Here is an 18,970-nt window from a genome sequence, read left to right as displayed (position 1 = left end):
AAAGTCTAAAGTAACTCCAAGGTCCTCTGGCTTGAGTCTAGAAGAGATATTTGGGAGATTTTGTTTATGTCAGAATTTCTTATTAGATTCTGAGCCCAGGAAGACAGGGTAAGGATGTGTCATCTGTCATCATACACTCAGAACCTGGCTTGGTGGTTGGTACCCCCGAGGTTCAAAAAATATACTATGAGTGAATTAACTAAGGAAATCCCACAGTCTGTAGAGGCTACACCAAAGCCAGTGCAAACAAAAGCTCAAGACACTGAGATTTAGAAGACTCTTGAGAGTCCCTTGGACAGGAGGGAGATCAAACCAGTCAATCCTAAAGGAAATCAGTCCTAAATATTCATTGGAAGGACTGATGCGGAAGCTGAAGCTCCAATCCTTTAGCCACCTGATGCAAACAGCCGACTCATTGGAAAAGACCCTGATGCTGGGAAAGATGGAAGGCATGAGGAGAAGGGGACGACAGAGGAAGAGATGGTTGGATGGCATCACCAACTCGATGGACATGAGCTTGAGCAAACTCCAGGAGACAGTGAAGGAGAGGGAAGCCAGGCGTGCTGCAGTCCCTGGGGTCACAAAGAGTCAGAGATGACTTAGTAACGGAACAGCAGCAAGTTCCTTTTAAAGGGAGAATATTTACTTTGTAAAATGGGTACTTGTCAAAACATCTTTTTGATGTTTATATGATTCATAACTGAGGGGTTAAGTCTGTCTTGCTGGGGGACTTTTTGGGGATTCTGCAATTTCTCTCTATTCACTGTGTTTGTCTCATCAGGCAAGTGATATTTTTAGAGAATATTTCATTAATAAAGGTGCCAATTATTAACTGCACCTCTTAAAACTTTTCTTTCAAATAATATACATCCTGCAGTAACCTAATTTTGATATTAATCATCTTCATGAGGTGTTAATTTTTTTTAAATTACAGGCTAATCAGAATTTGAATTCTGGTTATTTGAAGGGAATAACTAGACATCCATTCAACAAGGGAGTTAAAGTTTTTTCTTAATGGTTTCCTCTTTCCCTCCAGTTGTATAAGCAAGATTTAAAAGAGATGTCTCTTATGTTATATATAGGCTGTGGTTCTTCCAGTTCTCAGCTTTTCTTCTCTCTCCAAATAGTTTTTTATAACAAGGCAAAAATAAAACAAATACCTAAGGACTAAGGGCTTCCAATCCTTCAGGTAATGTTTTATATCACTACTACACTTTTCTGTGGACTTTCCAGGTGGTGTTAGCAGTAAAGAACCTGTCTAACAACACAGGAGATGTAAGACGTGGATTTGATCGCATGGGTCAGGAGAATCCCATGGACAGCAGAGGCTGGTGGACTACAGGCCATTGGGTGGCTCAGAGTCAGACATGACTGAAGCAACTTGTCACTCATGCATACATACTTTTCTTTAAAGAAAGCTTTACAGTTTCTCAAGAATTGAGGGGTGTGTGTATATGTGTGTGTGTATGTATGTGTGTGTGTGTGTTTAGGTCATGAAGAAAAATAGTAGAAAGGAGAGAGGCAGAGTATCCATTTGTTAATTTGATAAGTATTTACTGAGCCTGTCTCTGGCCAGGCACATGCTGAAGGCCACAGGGAGCCTAGAAAGACAGTGCCAGCCTTTGGAGTTCTCAAGGGCAGAAGGAAGCCTGCCCTGGCAGCCCACACTCAGAATTCTAGTTTCTGTTCTGTGACTGCTGAGTCTTTGTACAATCTCTCTCTGATTCTGACCCAATTCCTCATCTGTGAAATGTTGATTCTACAGCCTAATAGGTTTATCTTAGCTCATAATTGTGGTGGGTGTCAAATAAAAAATAAAAACTTGATGAGTGTCTGAAGAGTAGAAAATATTAACTGGGTTTAGAGTTAAATTATGCAATTTAATACTTAATGGATGTAATTTAACACCGAATTTTAAATGTTAGTGTATATAATGATGCAAGGCACGTTGCTTCATTCGAAAGGCATATATGACAATAATCTAATTCAGGAATCAGTAAATGACAGGCTGCGGTCCCAATCCAGCCTACTCCCTGAAGTCTCACTGAAACACAGGGTATGCAGATTCTTGGCCCCAGTATCCTGGTGACTGTCACATCTCCATGTCGGGCAAAGCTTAACCACAGCTGACCTAAGCTTTGGTGGAGGGCCCTGGGACGCTTCCAATCATGCACGTGGGAGGATTATGAACACCTGCTACAGAGCTGCTTTCCTTCCACCTTGCTGTCTTCCAGGGAGGGTTTCATGAGATAGTTTCTCATTGCCTCCCGAGTTCTAATGAGGCATAAGGGTTTCTGCCCCCTACCCTTGCCCCTACTAGAGTACAGTCAGAGGCCTAAAACTGTAGCACGTACCCAGTTCCTCAGCCACGTGGGGCCCAGGTTCTTCTGTGGGTTATCAGCTGTGAGATAAGGAACCTGGGTTGCTTTGTTTTGGTGTCATCTGTGGGATAAGGGACCTGGATTGCTGTTGCCTGGCAGCTCAGTTGCTAAGTTGTGTCCGACTCTGTGACTCCATGAGCTATAGCCCACCAGGCTCCTCTGTCTATGGGATTTCCCAGGCAAGAATACTAGAGTGGGTTGCCATTTCCTTTATTTCACAGAATCTTCCTGACTCAGGGATTGAACCCACATCTCCTATGTCTCCCACATTGCCAGGCAGCTTTTTTACCTGCTGAGACACCAGGGAAGCCCAAGGAACTTGGGTAGCTGATACATTTTCTGTTCTTACTTTCATTGTCTATGTAAGTAAGGAACTTGGGTAGCTGATACATTTTCTGTTCTTACTTTCATTGTCTATGTAACTATCTGACTCTAAAAGTAAATTGTTTTTCTGCCTGGTGAATCTGTGTGCCTTGCTGACATACAACCACACCTACTCATTATGGTCTGAGGCTGCTTCCATGCTGCAAGGATGGAGTAGAGAAGTGGCAACAGAGACTCTACAGCCTGGGAAGCCTGAAGCATCTTCTATCCGGTTCTTTATAGAGGACATTTGCCAACCCGCTGATCTAATTAATGCACGGTCCTTAAAATGACTTTAAAGTCTAAGTCAAAAGCCCTACCACCCCACTTCCCCAGGCTTTCCTTTCTTTAGACCTGGGGAGTTTCATTCAGCTGAATTAACTGGAAGGTCACACCATTTCCTTGGAGGTGGGAGGCAGGGGATAACAGCTCGATTCCTGGATGTGATGGTTATAGTCTGAGTTCTGTGGTCATTCCTTTCTCCCTAAAGCAGGGAGATGAGAACCCTATCAATCCTTGGCCAGTCTCTTCTTTTCCAAGTGGCTGGTTATGACTTTACCTTGGTATTTCTATCCAGCAGGAATTAAGTTAATGGCTATTCTTGGCTGCTTCATCCTGTGCATCCCTATGAAGACCTTGTACCACTTTCATGCTGGGAGCCCCTGACTGTGCACCAGCCTCATGTGAGGATGACATCAGCTTACCTACACTCCATTTCACAGGCTGTACATATGTGCTAAGTTGCTTCAGTCCTGTCTGACTCTTTGAGACCCAGTGGGCCATAGCCCACCAGGCTCCTCTGTCCGTGGGATTCTCCAGGCAAGAACACTGGAGTGGGTTGCCTTGCCCTCCTCTAGGGGGTCTTCCTGACTCACAGGTTGAACCCTCATCTCTTAAGTTTCCTGCATTGGCAGGCAGGTTGTTTACCACTAGCACCACCAGACGGAGAAGGTGATGGCACCCCACTCCAGTACTCTTGCCTGGGAAGTCCCATGGATGGAGGAGCCTGGTGGGCTGCAGTCCATGGAGTCGCGAAGAGTCAGACACGACTGAGCGACTTCCCTTTCACTTTTCACTTTCATGCATTGGAGAAGGAAATGGCAACCCACTCCAGTGTTCTTGCCTGGAGAATCCCAGGGATGGGGGAGCCTGGTGGGCTGCCGTCTATGGGGTCACACAGAGTTGGACACGACTGAAGCAGCTTAGCAGCAGAAGCACCACCACCAACACCACCAGGGAAGCCCTTCACAGGCTTTACCCACATCCAGCTCTTCCTAAATACCCATGTTCCTTAGAATTCAGCAAATACTGATTCATGTCATGAAACTGACATGTGTGTGGTAAATAAGTCTTGGAGTACAAAGGGCACAGAGGAAAAGTAACCTTTCTCTCCCACTCTACATCCTCAGAAGTCACCACCCATTCTGATCAGCTGCTTTATTATTTGCATCATTTTTCCATGCTATTTCTTAAATGAGTTGTGCAAAAAAAAAAAAAAAAAAGACTAAAATTAAAACAAGATCTTTCTGCTCATTTTTTTGAGGTCAAACTTGACCAAAATATATTTTTAAGATATTGTTCTCTCAAAATAACTTTCTGAGGAAAACAGCTACGGGAAGATAAAAACACCACGGTGTTGGCTGCAAGTTACAATGTGTGCACAGCATGGATGGCACAGGCGTCCACATTATTTTGGCCTCCCCTGGGTCCAGGGTCACCTCTAGAACAGCTGGAGGATAAAGACTCATTTTACAGTAGCCCAGCGGTATAAAACCTCCTTTTGGTCTTCTTAACCCAGCCTGGTGGAGGTCACAATAAAGTCAGGACTAATGCGAGGAAGCTGGGGGTACTTGTCAATAGGCTGAGTTCAGCCTGTCCTGGTACTAATTCTAGCTCTCAGCAACTCCATGGAAAATGCCATCAAATGGTCCATCCCTGCTGAAATCGGATGAGTGAGCATGACATATTCTTTGTACCAGGGGGAGCAGAGGGAACCAAAAATAAAGTCTGGGCCTTGGGGGCAAGAGAGTTCAGCTCCGAACCTGGGTTTCAAATGCAAGAGCTATGTGACCTCAGGCAGGACACCAGAAGTCCCAGCTACCATTTCTTCATCTGAAAATTGGAGATGCTGTTTGACTTTACTGTCAGGGTGCTGTGATTAAGGAAAGTGGGAATAAGATGCAGCATAGTGGCAGACATAGAAGAATCTTGGAAAACTGTATCAGGTATTATCATTTCTAAGCATTACATCAGATATCAAACTGCCTCGCCTCTGAAAAACAGATATTAACAAAATGAACAATGTGAGTATGATTCTGAAGGAGATAAGTAATTTAGTTAAGCTCAATTTCTCTTCTTAAATGATTCAAAATTTATTCATAAAATTGATTTTCTGATAGTAAAATCACTTATTCTATAATAAAAAGCATAATTAATATTGTTAGTGTATAGAAAAATGCAATAGATTTCTGTCCATTAAGTTTGTATTCTGCAATGAAAGATCAGAAAGAGAAATTAAAGAAACAATCTCATTTACCTTTACATCAAAAAGGATAAAAGACCTAACCTAGGAATAAACCTACCAAAGGAGGCAAAACCCTGTACTCCAAAAGCCATAAGACAAGATGAAAGAAATCGAACATAACACAAACAGATGGAAAGATGTACCATGCTCTTAGATTGGAAGAGTCAATGTTGTCAAAATGACTCTACTACCCAAGGCAGTCTACAGATTCAACGTGTGCTAAGTCGCTGCAGTCTTGTTCGCCTCTTTATCCCTATGGACTGTAGCTTCCCAGGCTCCTCTGTCCGTGGGATTCTCCCGGCCAGGATACTGGAGTAGATTACCGGGTCCTCCTCCAGGGGATCTTCTCGACCCAGGGACTGAACCCACGTCTCCTGTGTCTCCTGCATTGGCAGGCTGGTTCTCCACCACTAGTGCCACCTGAGAAGCAGTCCCTATCAAATTACCAATGGCATTTGTTATAGAACTAGAACAAAATATTAAAAATGTTGTACAGAGACACAAAAGACCCTGAATAATCGAAGCAATATTGAGGGAGAAAATCAGAGCTGCAGGAATCAGGCTCCCTGACATCAGGATATACTACACAGTTATGGTCACCAAAAGAGCATGGTACTGGCACAAACAGTGTAAATATAGGTCAGTGGAACAAGTCAGAAATGAGCCCATGCACCTGTGGGCAATTAATCTATAACAAAGGAGGCAAGACTGTACAATGGAGAAAAGACAGTCTCTTCAATAAGCGGTACTAGGAAAGCTGGACAGCTACATGTAAAAGAATGAAATTAGAACATTCTCTAACACAGGAGCACTCACCCTCCAGGATCTAATACCTGATGATCTGAGGTGCAGTAATAGAAATAAGTGCACAATAAATGTAATGTGCTTGAATTATCCTGAAACCATGTGCATCCTCATCTGTGGAAAAATCGTCTCCCACCAAACTGGTCTCTGGTGCCAAAAGAGTTGGGGACACCTGTTCTAACACCATACACAAAAATGAACTCAAAATAGATTAAAGACCCAAATGTAAGACTATACTATAAAATTCTTGGAGGAAAACATAGGCAGAACACTCTGGCATAAATTGCAGCAATATCTTTTTTGATCCATCTCTTACAAAAATGGAAATTAAAAAAAATTAAAACAAATGGGACCTAATGAAACCCAAAAGCTTTTGCACAGCCAAGGAAACCATAAACAAAATGAAAAGACAACCCTCAGAATGGGAGAGAATGTTTGCAAACAAAGTAACCCACAGAGGATTCATCTCCAAAATTTACAAACAGCTCATGAAACTCAACATAAAGAAAACACAAACAACCCAATTAAAAAATGGGCAGAAGACCTAAATATATATTTACCCAAAGAAGACATGCTGAGGGCCAAGAGGCGCATGAAAAATGTTCAACACTGCTAACTACTAGAGAAATAGAAACCAAAACTAAAATATCACCTCACACCAGTCAGAAAGACCATCATCAAAAGTCTATAAACAATAAATGTTGGAAAAGGTGTGGAGAAAAGGGAATTCTCCTAAATTGCTCATGGGAATGTAAATTGGTACTGCCACTGTGGAAAACAGCATGGAGCTTCCTTAAAGCTAAAAATAGAGCTCTGTACGGTCCAGCAATACCACTCCTGGGCATATTTCCAGAGAAAATCATGGCTCAAGAATATGCATGCATCCCAATGTTCATTGCAGTGCTGTTTACAATAGCAATGTCAGAAAAGTAATCCAAATGTTCATTGACAGAAAAATAAAGAACATGTGGAACATACATACCATGGGATATCACTCAACCATTAAAATGAATGAAACGGTGGCTCAGACGGTAAAGAATCTGCCTGCAATGTGGGCGACCTGGGTTCGACCTCCTGGGAAGATCCCCTGGAGAAGGAAATGGCTACCCACTCCAGTACTTCTGCTGGAGAATTCCACGGACAGAGGAGCCTGGCTGGCTACAGTCCATGGGATAGCAAAGAGTTGGACATGACTGCCCGACTTTTACTTTCACATTCACATTAACACAGATGAAATGACATTTACAACGAGATGGATGGAGAGATTACCATACTAAGTGAAATGTCAGACAGAGAAAGACAAATGTCATATAATATTGCTTATATGTGGAATTCATCAAAAATTATACAAGTGAACTAATTTACAAAACAGAAACAGACTCACAGACTTAGAAAACAAACTTGCGGTTACCAAAAGGGAAAAGTGGTTGAGGGGATAAGTCGAGGATTTGGGACTGACATATACACGCTACGATCTTTAAAATAGATAACCAACAAGGACAAAGTTTATAGTGCAGGGAACTCTGCTCAATATTCTGTAATAACCTAAATAGGGAAAAACTTGAAAAAAATAAATATATGTATATGCATAGCTGAATTGCTTTGTTGCACACCTAAAACTAACACAACACTGTCAACAAATTATTGTCCAATGTAAAATAAAAATTAAAAAAAAAAGAAAAAATAAGAGTGAGGGGACATAGATATTACAATGGCTGATTCATGTTGATGTTTGGCTGTAACCAACACAATATTGCAAAGCAATTATCCTTCAATTAAAAGTAAATAAATTTACTTTAAAAAGAAAAAATAGTGTATTTAACAATTATTATCCTATTCCTCTACAGTGTGCTTCTTTAGGCATATTTCTTGAAAATTAAAATTGCTTTTGTCTAGAAAAAAACACACTATCTATCTCCATAATTTATAAAAATCTGATCATGTAGATGTCAGCTCCTTAAAAACTGATTCTTTTTTTCTCCCGGGAATGTTAAGAGAGGATTTCTTGTCTTTCTATGAGAGGAAGATGACAGAAAAACTTTGGAAGAAATTCAGAGAAACTCTTGGGTTGAAATCTTTAGATTTTCTTTCCTCAAATGGAGCATTTAAGGGTCAAATACAAACTAACCCAGTCTGGTGTGAGTACACAGAGGATCACAGTCTATCAGTTTACAATAAATATCATCTCTCACTGCTTTTCCCTGAGCAAGTGGACAAGAAAACAGCAGGCAGATTCAGCTCTGGATAGAACTGTAAAATCCTGTCCTCCCAGAAGCCTGATACAGACAGACAAGGGGCTTATTCTCCTGAAAGGAACAGGGGAGACTGTCAACTCCTCTTGGGCAGCTGTGCTTGGAGGCCACTGGTGCCTGTGGATTCATGACTGAGCTGCAAGTGCAGTTGCCTAGGAGATGAGAGGCGTGCAGATGATGCCTGCCTTGCTTGACCTGATTCAGGATCTAGTTGCCTAAGTTGCATTTACAAGTTGCTGAGCTAGCAGAGCGCCAGAGAAAAGGGGAACTGCCTCCTGCTCTGCCTGCAATGCAGGAGACCCCTCGGTTGGGAAGATCCCCTGCAGAAGGAAATGGCAACTCACTCCGGTATTCTTGCCTGAAGAAGTCTATGGACAGAGGAGCCTGGAGGGCTACAGTCGGTTGGTCACAAAGAGTCGGACACAACTGAGCCGCTAAAACTTTCTGCAAGGCACTAACATCCATTCTGGCACCAGAAACACCTGTGTATGTCTCAGGTCTGACTTCTTGTGTGATGTCCTATGTCACATCGCCAGAGCGTCCTGGCCTGGAGCTGAAGACTGGTGACCTTTCAGGTTCAATGAACTTGTGACACTCCCACTGGCAAGACCCCAGCCTTCCCTGTCAACCACTGAGCCATCAAGAACTGGGCCAGAACAAATTCTGCCCTGGGCTAGCGCTGTGGGAAACACAAAGCGGAACAAACTGCAAGCAGCCATTGGTTATATTTAGGGAAAGGCTGTTACTAAAAGATAGTCGTTAATCAATATCACTGTTTGTTATCAGCAATTACAAGAGCTTTGTTATTAGTTGGGAGGGCCCTAATGTTATTTGTTTCTCAACACCCTGATACCAAAAGAGGAATTTTATTATCTACTGTGTCTGAAACCATCTAGAAAGCAATATTGTCATGATTTTTATTAAATATAAGAAGCTTTTTCTATGTAAGAATACCTACTTTGTAGAGTGCTTTAAATCTTGCATGATATATATTATTCTGTTAGATGCTACAGCAATTAGTATGTGTTAGATAAGAAAGGGGGGCTTGCTAGGTGGCTCAGTGGTACAGAATCCACCTGCCAGTGTAGGGGCCATGGGAGATGTGGGTTATGATCCCTGGGTCAGGAAGATCCCCTATAGGAGGGAATGGCAACCCACTGCAGTATTCCCAAGGGACAGAGGAGACTGATGGGCTACAGTCCATGGGGTCGCAAAGAGTCGGAGACAACGAAGCAGCTGAACACACAATCCACAGAGGTAAGAAAGAGAGGTTTAAAATACTTTAGTGAGCAGGTCAATATATATATATATATATATAAAACTTGTGCCAGATTAATTCAGGAAGACCAAATATCAGCACAATCACTCAGTGCTGTGGGCCTGTTCAGTCCCTTCAGTCATGTCTGACTCTGTGACCCTCTGGACTGCAGCCAGCCAGGCTCCTCTGTCCACAGGATTCACCACACAAGAATATTGGAGTGGGTCACCATTTCCTTCTCCAAACTCACTGAAGAATTCATTTCAATCCTGACATCTGCTTACAGATGTTACACAGGGGTTCTTCTTCCAGGGATGCTGATGTATTATGGTCAGCATAGCAAGGTGGTGTGTATCAGAAGTCTCTGCATCCTGGGATGCAGGACGCAAAAGGATGCTCTGGTCCCCATCCCTCTCAGACACAGGAAACCTGAACGTCCTCGGGGCTCCTGAACTCTCTCCCTGGGCGGGGCGTCTATAACGGGCGCCAGCACGTGGGATGGACCCGCCCTCCCCGGGCTGCCCTACCTGCGCGAGCGGTAGAACGGACACCTCTTCAGCGGGATCTTGGCCACGTGGTCTCGCAGGCCTGCGAACAGGACGCTCTGGCTGTGCAGGATCCGCAGGCTCCGGATGGGCTCGGGTTGCCTCTCGGGGAAGAGCTCCATCTCTTCCAGCACACAGCCGCCAGAAGTCTGGGTCAGTGGTGCCCGCACCTTCTTAATGGTGCCATAATCTGCGGAGGCAACAGGGAAAGTGGAAAAGTGAGGTCAGCGGTCTCACCGTCACTCACCAGCTAAGCCACCAGGCTTCTCCAGGCAGGCTGCCCACAGAGCCATCTGAGAAGCTTGGACAAATGCCAGGAGACCCGCCCTGGAGGTGTTCAGTTAGCCACACTAGACATGGGGCCAGGCACTAGTATTTTGACAGCTCTCAGCACAGCCAACATAAAACTGGGATGAGGACCACTCAGCTACCAGCTGCCTGGTCTCCAAGCAGGTCTGGAGACCCAGAGCATGGCAGAGCTTGAAAGAAAAAAAGAAAGTGAAGTTGTTTAGTCACGTCTCTTTGTGACCCCGTGGAGTGTATCCCACCTGGATCCTCTGTCCATGGGATTTTCCAGGCAAGAGTACTGGAGTGGGTTTTCATTCCCTTCTCCAGGGGATCTTCCCAACCCAGGGACTGAACCCGGGTCTCCTGCATTGCAAACTGATGCTTTACCGTCTGAGCCACCAGGGAAGCCCACATCAGAGCTTACCGTGGTCCAAAGCAGCCGGCTTTGCACCATCCCATGGAGAACACCAGGTAACAGGGGCTGGATTCTCGGTGTCAGACAGAGGAGCTGACTCTGCTGCCCAACACAGCGGACCCCACCTGACAGACGGCTGCAGATATGCAGGTGGCAAAGGAGGCTTCTGCTTCCTTCCTGCCCTGAAAGTATATCTGTCTCCGTGTCTGCATCTAGACACACACACTCTCTCTCAGACTTGTTCTCTGGGATGCTCTCCTGAGTCTCAGCTCCATGGATTCTTCTTTCCAATCCTACTGAACATCCATTTTGACCCAACCCCCTCCCTCCTCCATGTTTTCTGCTCATCACGGTATTTACACTCATTTTGGTCTTAAGTGCTGCCCCAGGACATGTGGGTCAGGGTCAGCTGAACCACACAGATGCCACCGGAGCGGCTGTGAGGGACACAGAGGAGGGTCCTCCCAGCCAGTAAGGGGCACAGCACAGTCAACCCCCCAGGGTCAGGACACAGACTCGAAACATAGGATGTTGTCTGTGGTGCGTGGATGTGAAACCCCACCCCCTCCAGCCAATCTGCCAATCCAGGGCATGGATCCAACCCTCTAGAAGCACCTCTGAGAGCAGCTGGCAAGCTCCTCAGATCATCCTGGCTGAACAAAACCCAAAGGAACTTAGTTTCAAAACATCACAAGTCTCATTCTATCAACACAGACAACGAGGCTAGGAAGTCTTCTTAAAGAGGAAGTGGAATCCAGAACCTTTGGCTTTAAGGCCTCTGATTGATCTGCTAATCTCAGAAGATTTGGACAGAAATTACCTTTCCAGTTTTCCATTCCTAGGAGAGTCTTTACAGACGGAGGATGTTTACCGAAGTGGATATATGTTATCCTGAGTTCATTAAGGAATATGTATCTGAAACATTTCCAATGATCATTCATTGATTATGAACTGTTATAGGTATTATGTATATAATAGTCTACTTAATTTTGCATATAATAATATATTCACTATCATTAAATCATTGCTCAATTTTATTTTAGGTTAGTTGGTTAAACATGTAACTTGTGAGAAAGCTCAAGCACAAACAGAATTGCTATGGATGCTGGGAAGATTAAAATAAAGGAGCCTGGTGAGCTATAGTGCATAGGGTTGCAAAGAGTCAGACATGACTGAAGTGATGTAGTATGCATACACACACTTGTGTTTAAGGGGAGAGTGTGTTTGTGAACACACAGCAAAGTATAGGGATGGAGAGATCGGGGGGCAGACGATGCAGCAAGGCAGCATTTTAATAAATAATCAGACTTCAGTGTGGAAGAAAATTTGTATGTATTTATTATATAAGTCAATCTCATTTTGACTTGGAGTCCACAGTTCCCAGCTGGTGGGAAGTTCAACCCAGTGAGGTTCAGATCTTCCAGCCTGTATGACGCAAAGGAACAAAGTTGAGCAGGGCATCAGGGCAGTGGTGCAAACAAAGGAGCTTCACGGAAGGTGACCTCAGCACCCACTGGCAGATGGAATTGCCAGGCTTCCTGTGGACCAGCGACAGGAGCCTCTGCTGCCCTTTGGGAAACCCTGACAATCAGACAAGGTCTGAGACTGAAGTTAGGAGCCAGGCCCGCCACTATCCAGCGAGCAGCAAGGCTCTGGTGAGGCTTAAGTCAGACTCTCGTGCCTGTGTGCATGCTAGGGTGCTTTAGTTGCGTCCAACTCTTTGGGACTCTATGGACCGTAGCCCACCAGGCTCCTCTGTTCATGGGATTCTCCAGGCAAGAATAATAGAGTCAGTGTCCTTCTTCAGGGGATCTGCCCGACCCAGGGATCAAACCTGCATCTCTAATATCTCCTGCATTGGCAGATGGGTTCCTGATTCCTAGTGCCACCTGGGAATGTACACACTACTATGGACAAAATAGATAACTAGTAAGAACCTGCTATGTAGCACAGGGAACTCTATCAGTACTCTGTAATGGTCCACACGGGGAAAGAGTCTAAGAAAGAGTGGATACATGTACATGTACAACTGATTCACTTTTTTGTATACCTGAAGCTAACACAACACTGCAAATCAACTATACTCCAATAAACATTAAAAAAAAAGACGCTTGGGATAAAACAGAACATTTCAGAACAATGCAGGAGTATAGGTGGGGAATGGCAAAATAGGCGGCAGTCCAGCTGAATAACTGTCATGTTTGACTGTTACCAGCACTGAAAAATTGATGCTTTCAAACTGTGGTGCTGGAGAAGACTCTTCAGAGTCCCTTGGACAGCAAGGAGATCAAGCCAGTAAATCCTAAAGGAAATCAACCATGCCTATTCATGGGAAGAACTGATGATGAAACGCTAATAATTTGCCCACCTGATGCAAGGAGCCAACTCACTGGAAAAACCCGGATGCTGAAAAAGACTAAAGACAGGAGAAGAAGGGGATGAGAGAGCATGAGATAGTTGAAAGACATCACTGACTCAATGGACATAAGTTTGAGGAAACTCTGGCAGACAGCAAAGGACAGGGAAGCCTGGAGTGCTGGAGGTCCACGGGGTCTCAAAAAGTCAGACGTGACTTAGCAACTGAACAACACACTATTTTCACAGGAGCCATGGGCGAGCGAACTAAATCCTATTCAACAGGTGAACAAAGAACTGGCTGATTATTATTTATTTTGCTAACAGATTACTCTGTGAAACCAAATCAATAAGGATGCAAACACCCATATGCTCATACACACTTTGGATTCTTAAGCAACTGTGCGGGAAAAACAAATTTTAAAAGATCTTTAAAAATTTGATTTAAAAGAACTAACCATCATTGACCAAAATTTTTTGGTGTGTATTTCTGCACACCTTGTATCTACTTTCCAGCTGACTAACAAATCCAGGGATTTGTTCTATCCAGGGATCTAACAAAACTATAGGACTTAGCACTTTAGAGAATGGCACAGTCGTGTCGATTTAGGTGCTTGCCTATTGAGAAGTGGAATGTTTCCTGCCGTATCAGTAAACAAGGATGTCACAGTCATCAGTGATTGCAGCCCTGAGGGAACTCCGGAAGGAGAAGAAAACCTGCCATCTAGGCTGTAGCCACTCCCCATGGTGAGTTTGGAGGAAAGGAAGCTGAGAAAGTGAAAATGCTGAGATGCATATCAAAGAGATGATTTCAGTGAGCCCAGACTCTGTGTCTTCCCATACATAGAAAAGTGCTAAATTCCTTAACTTGGGATACCTGGTTTTCTTTCATTTACAAAAAAAAAAAAAAAAAAAATACATTTGCCATTCAGACTATCTGCCCTTTGTTTGCAAAACTTCTGTATAACGTGGCTCCTCCCCTCACCTCCTCTGAGCAGTTCCCTCGGGGTTATTTGAGATGCTGGCTTCCAGGCTTGAAGTCCTAAAAGTTCCCACTGAATAAGACATAGCTCACAATGTTAATGTAGTGAGTGTTTTTAATACTCATCACCCTCTATGCCTCTGCTGGGTCATCTTCACCCTGAAGCATCTGCCATGTGAGGCGCTTCGTGAAGCCCCCTGTTCTTTTGGCACTAGGGTGGGAGGACCCTCAGGGCACTTTCATTTTTTGTCATTTTGTGTTATAATATTTCCAGGGTTTGATTACTGGTTTACTTGTTTCATGGCTTCTACCCTTGACACAGAGAAGTTCCAAGAGGGCAGACGCCGTCGGTGTTGTTCTCTGATGTCGGTAGAGTGGTCATTACTGTGGCCTGTGGAGATTACTGAACACGTGCCGGATGAGAGACTGAACAAGTGAGTGAGGGAAGGAAGGAAAGTAGAAAGACAGAAAGGCAGGGAGAGAAGGCAAACATTACAGGAATGTCTTGTCACATGCACATTTGCCAAAAAGACTCCTGATTAACGCTTTCGAATCACATATTTTAGTAAGAAATATGATATCAGTCAGTGTGAAGGTGAAACCAGAAATAATCCGCCACCAACTCCAAAATATTTCCTCTAAAAGCATCATAAACTAAACAGGAGTGAAGAAAATCATTTTAATTGGTTTCAGCTGAGAAAATATCAGCTCTAAAAATTTGCCACAGAAAAATAAAACCACACACACCTTCCATACTCCTGAAACTCAATACTCTAATCAAAGTCAGCTGAAGGCAAAAAAAAAAAGCTAGACATACAGAAAAGCATCTCCATCAGTCTTTACCATTTTGAGATCAGAAAGAAAAGAGAAAATTGGCAGTTCCTGTCAATCACAGATCACTTCCCCAGAGAGACAACAAGGAGAGCGCGGTTCAGAGAAAGTGAAGAATCGGTGCTGACGGCAGAACAATAGGGCGACAGTGTTTTGGCTGAAATTCTCATAATATTCACCTTTTTGTGAAAATATGAACTGCTAATTATGTTATGGAAGCAAATTTCAGAGTCATATATTTACAGTTTCACGCTCAAATGGAAAAACCACAGCTATTCATTATGAAAGAGATAGAGCTGCTGCAAGATTTTTAAGACTGATGGAAGCTAATAGTATGGTTGTTATTTGAAAGACATGAATAGCTGTAATTACATGAAAATGTACATAATGTACTGCAGAACTTATATTTGCTAATTTCAGCAGAACAGGAAGTGTGCTTATGTTCTAGGGAGTGGGCAGACTAAAGAAAGGATGCCCACTTAAATTTGAATTTTAGCTAAACCATTAACATTTTTTTAGGATTAGTATGTCCAATTCAATATTATTCATGGTTTATCTGAAGTTCAAATTAAAGTAGGCATCCTGTATTTTATTATATAAATAAAACCTCATTATATCCACATCTCATTTGAGTATTGCAGCAAGCTGATGAGAATGTAACAAATATGTGAATGAGTATTCCCACCTGATAGATGAGAAAACTGAGTTTCCAAGAATAGAAGATGTGATATATATTTCCTATGAACTGGTCTTTCAAAGTTCCATAAAGAAGTCAGACATAAAATGGAGGTTCAAGTCAATGCTAATGAGCAAGATAAATGCAACAAAGGGCCCAAAGAAGCATTAAATAAAAAGCTAGCGTGAGTGACAACTAGGAAAGGACAGCTTTGTCGAGATTGTTTGCAATACTCTTTTTATTCCATGAAGTCTTCCACAAGTTGTGAAACATAACCAGTTGGGAGGCAGCAAGAAGGCAGGCAATCTCCTGATCCATTGGAAGCTGCCCACGTGGGCAACATCAGCTTCAGAAAGCACCAGACTCTCCTGGCCATCAGGATGACATCCTTTCCCTGGGTACCACAACCCAGGCATAGACAGGCAAACAGAGTGACTGACAGCTGTGCGCCCTTACACCATCTATTTAAAGAGGGAGGCACACTGAGCCAGATCAAACACCTGTCTGGATGAACAGAAGCTGTATGCACACTTAAAGGGCAGTATTTCTGGGAATAAGAGCAAAGGACCACTGCCCCCAGCCCTCCGCCCTGCAAACAAGAGCTGTGCGAGGAAGGTATCCTCACCAGACCAGACCTTGAACAAATGAAGGGCTTCACTGTAGGGCTCACCAGTGATATGAGAACTCTCCTGGGCACACAGCATCAGACTACAGGTCCCAATAATTCCTAATATTGATTTTTACTGGTGACTAACAAAGTCATGGAAGACCAGAGGCGCAGCTGATGGCAGGTGGAAAACAGGGAAAATTGGATTATCGCAATAAGAAAGATATTTGTTTCAACCTCAATTGAAGTTGAGCCATTCTGAGCCATTAGGAAAATGACCGAAGGGGAAAGCAAAAATCGTAAATGAGATGGTTTTCTAAGTTAAAGTTAGAACATGGACACGTGACATAGCAAGAAATCCGTTTTAAAAGTGACTGCTGGGGAAGAAATATTTACATAATACTTATCAGAAGACTGGAGTGCTACTTGAAAAGGACATGAGAAATCCTTACATATCCCCAACCCTCGCCCAATTCCAACCACAAGAAATGATCCATGAGACACTGAAGCTCCAACCCACAGGAAAATCTGTGCAGATCCTACAGCTGATGAGCTGCCAAATAACTTTAGAGGAACAATATGAAAATCGAGACCAAAACGAAGTAAACAAACATGCATGTGCTTTTCTGCAGAAAAAAATAAAAAATTGATTTCAGTGAGAGCAGAATGTGGTAGTCACGAAAGCTGCCAGGACACATTCCTAAAACATTTCATGGGAACAAAGTGACTGGCATGTGGGACCTGAGGAAGCAATGATGACTAGAATCCCCAACAAACCATCGAACATGGATGCCTGGAGGCAGAAGCTCACAGAGTAAGTCTAGACCAGCATCATTCAATGGGAATATAGAACAATCCATGAAATTAATTTTTTTTAGTAGCCACATTTAAAAAAAGATTAGGAGGTGAGTTGAATTTAATTACTAATTTTGATTTACCCCAATGTATACTTTGGCTACCTGATGGGAAGAACTGACTCATTTGAAAAGACCCTGATGCTGGGAAAGATTGAAGGAGGGAGGAGAAGGGGACGACAGAGGATGAGATAGTTGGATGGCATCACTGACTCAGTGGATATGCTGCTGATGCTGCTAACTTACATCAGTCATGTCCGATTCTGTGGGACCCCATAGACAGCAGCCTACCAGGCTCCCGTCCCTGGGATTCTCCAGGCAAGAACATTGGAATGGGTTGCCATTTCCTTCTCCAGTGCATGAAACTGAAAAGTGAGAGTGAATGGATATGAGTTTGAGCCAACTCCGGGAGTTGGTGATGGACAGGCAGGCCTGGCATGCTGCAGTCCATGGGGTTGCAAAGAGTCAGACACGACTGAGCGACTAAACTGAACTGAACAGAAAGAAGATTCTTTCTGTTTTTGCTTGTATGTTTTGTAGAGCCTTATGCCTGGCCTTCCTCGGTGGCTCAGTGGTAAAGAATCCACCTGCAATGCAGGAACATCAGGAGACACGAGTTGGATCCTTGGGTTGGGAAGATCCCCTGGAGGAGGGCATGGCAACCCACTCCAATATTCTTGCCTGGAGAATCCCATGGACAGAGGAGCCTGGTGGGCTACAGTCCACAGGGTCGCTAAGAGTCAGACACAACTGAAGTGATTTAGCACACACATGCAAGCTTTTCTCTACTCTTCTGGAGTGAATCTTTTGTATCATCTTTCTGAGAAAACCAATGACACTTACTGCCCTCCCGAATAGAAATGGTGAGGGCAACATGACTTTTCATCACCCACAGCCTGAATAATCAACATATTAAGTGAAAGTGAAAGTGAAGTCGCTCAGTCGTGACCGACTCTTTGCGACCCCATGGACTGTAACCTATCAGGCTCCTCCATCCATGGGATTTTCCAGGCAAGAATGCTGGAGTGGATTGCCATTTCCATCTCCAGGGGATCTTCCCGCACAGGAATCGAACCCGGGTCTCCCGCCTTGCAGGCAGACACTTTATCATCTGAGCCACCAGAGAAGCCCAATCAACATACTAAAGCTAGTGTAAATAAGAAAAAGCCACTGATATATTTATACCAAAATATATGCTAACAGAGAAAGAAGTGCAGATGTAAAACTTGATGGACAAACAGAAAACTATAGAATCCCGTTTTCTTATTCAGTCAGTTTTGTAAATCCAAGGTAAATCCTTGAGGGAGAATACAAGAGATTCCATTGGTGTGGGCACCTAAAGGCAAATCATCTACCATCATTATGTTTCCTAAACTAAAATTTCAGATAGTCATAGGATATTAGAGTTGGAAAGGACCTACAACAATATTTTGAATTTTGTAGGTAAGAAAAGCAAAACCTAAAAAAACTGAGTTCCTAAGATCAGATTCTGGAATCTAAATGTAGGTCCTCTGTGTATCAATCAAGCACTATTTCTAAATTTCTGATGGTCTTTTCATTTTTAAAGTATGGAAACTATAGTATGCAATCCTTACAATAGTACATCCAGAATAGTATAGCTGATAAGTTTCTCAAAAGATTTGGTTCAGTTCAGTTCAGTTGCTCAGTCGTGTCCAATTCTTTGCGAACCCGTGAACTGCAGAACGCCAGGCCGCCCTGTCAAAAGATTAGGTAGTCTGCTGCTGCTGCTAAGTCGCTTCAGTCGTGTCCGACTCTGTGTGACCCAACAGACGGGGGGCCACTCTCTCTGGGATTCTCCAGGCAAGAATACTGGA

The 18,970-nt window shown here is 43.5% G+C and overlaps 1 protein-coding gene across 3 annotated transcripts in view; it reads right to left on the bottom strand.

The window, feature by feature from the left end:
* SEMA5A (semaphorin 5A) overlaps nt 1-18,970 on the bottom strand; it is a 555,951-nt gene that overhangs the window by 114,140 nt on the left and 422,841 nt on the right. For all 3 annotated transcript variants that reach the window (XM_018065613.1, XM_018065612.1, XM_018065614.1), the window contains one exon: nt 10,110-10,317. In XM_018065613.1, coding sequence (XP_017921102.1) covers nt 10,110-10,317 — 208 coding nt within the window. The remainder of the gene's footprint in view (nt 1-10,109; nt 10,318-18,970) is intronic.

The sequence above is a fragment of the Capra hircus genome, chromosome 20 (genome assembly GCF_001704415.2).
Source record: "Capra hircus breed San Clemente chromosome 20, ASM170441v1, whole genome shotgun sequence".
In the NCBI taxonomy this organism is placed as follows: domain Eukaryota; kingdom Metazoa; phylum Chordata; class Mammalia; order Artiodactyla; family Bovidae; genus Capra; species Capra hircus.
The sequence above is the reverse complement of the archived record's forward strand: the minus strand, read 5'-3'. Positions and strand labels throughout refer to the sequence as shown.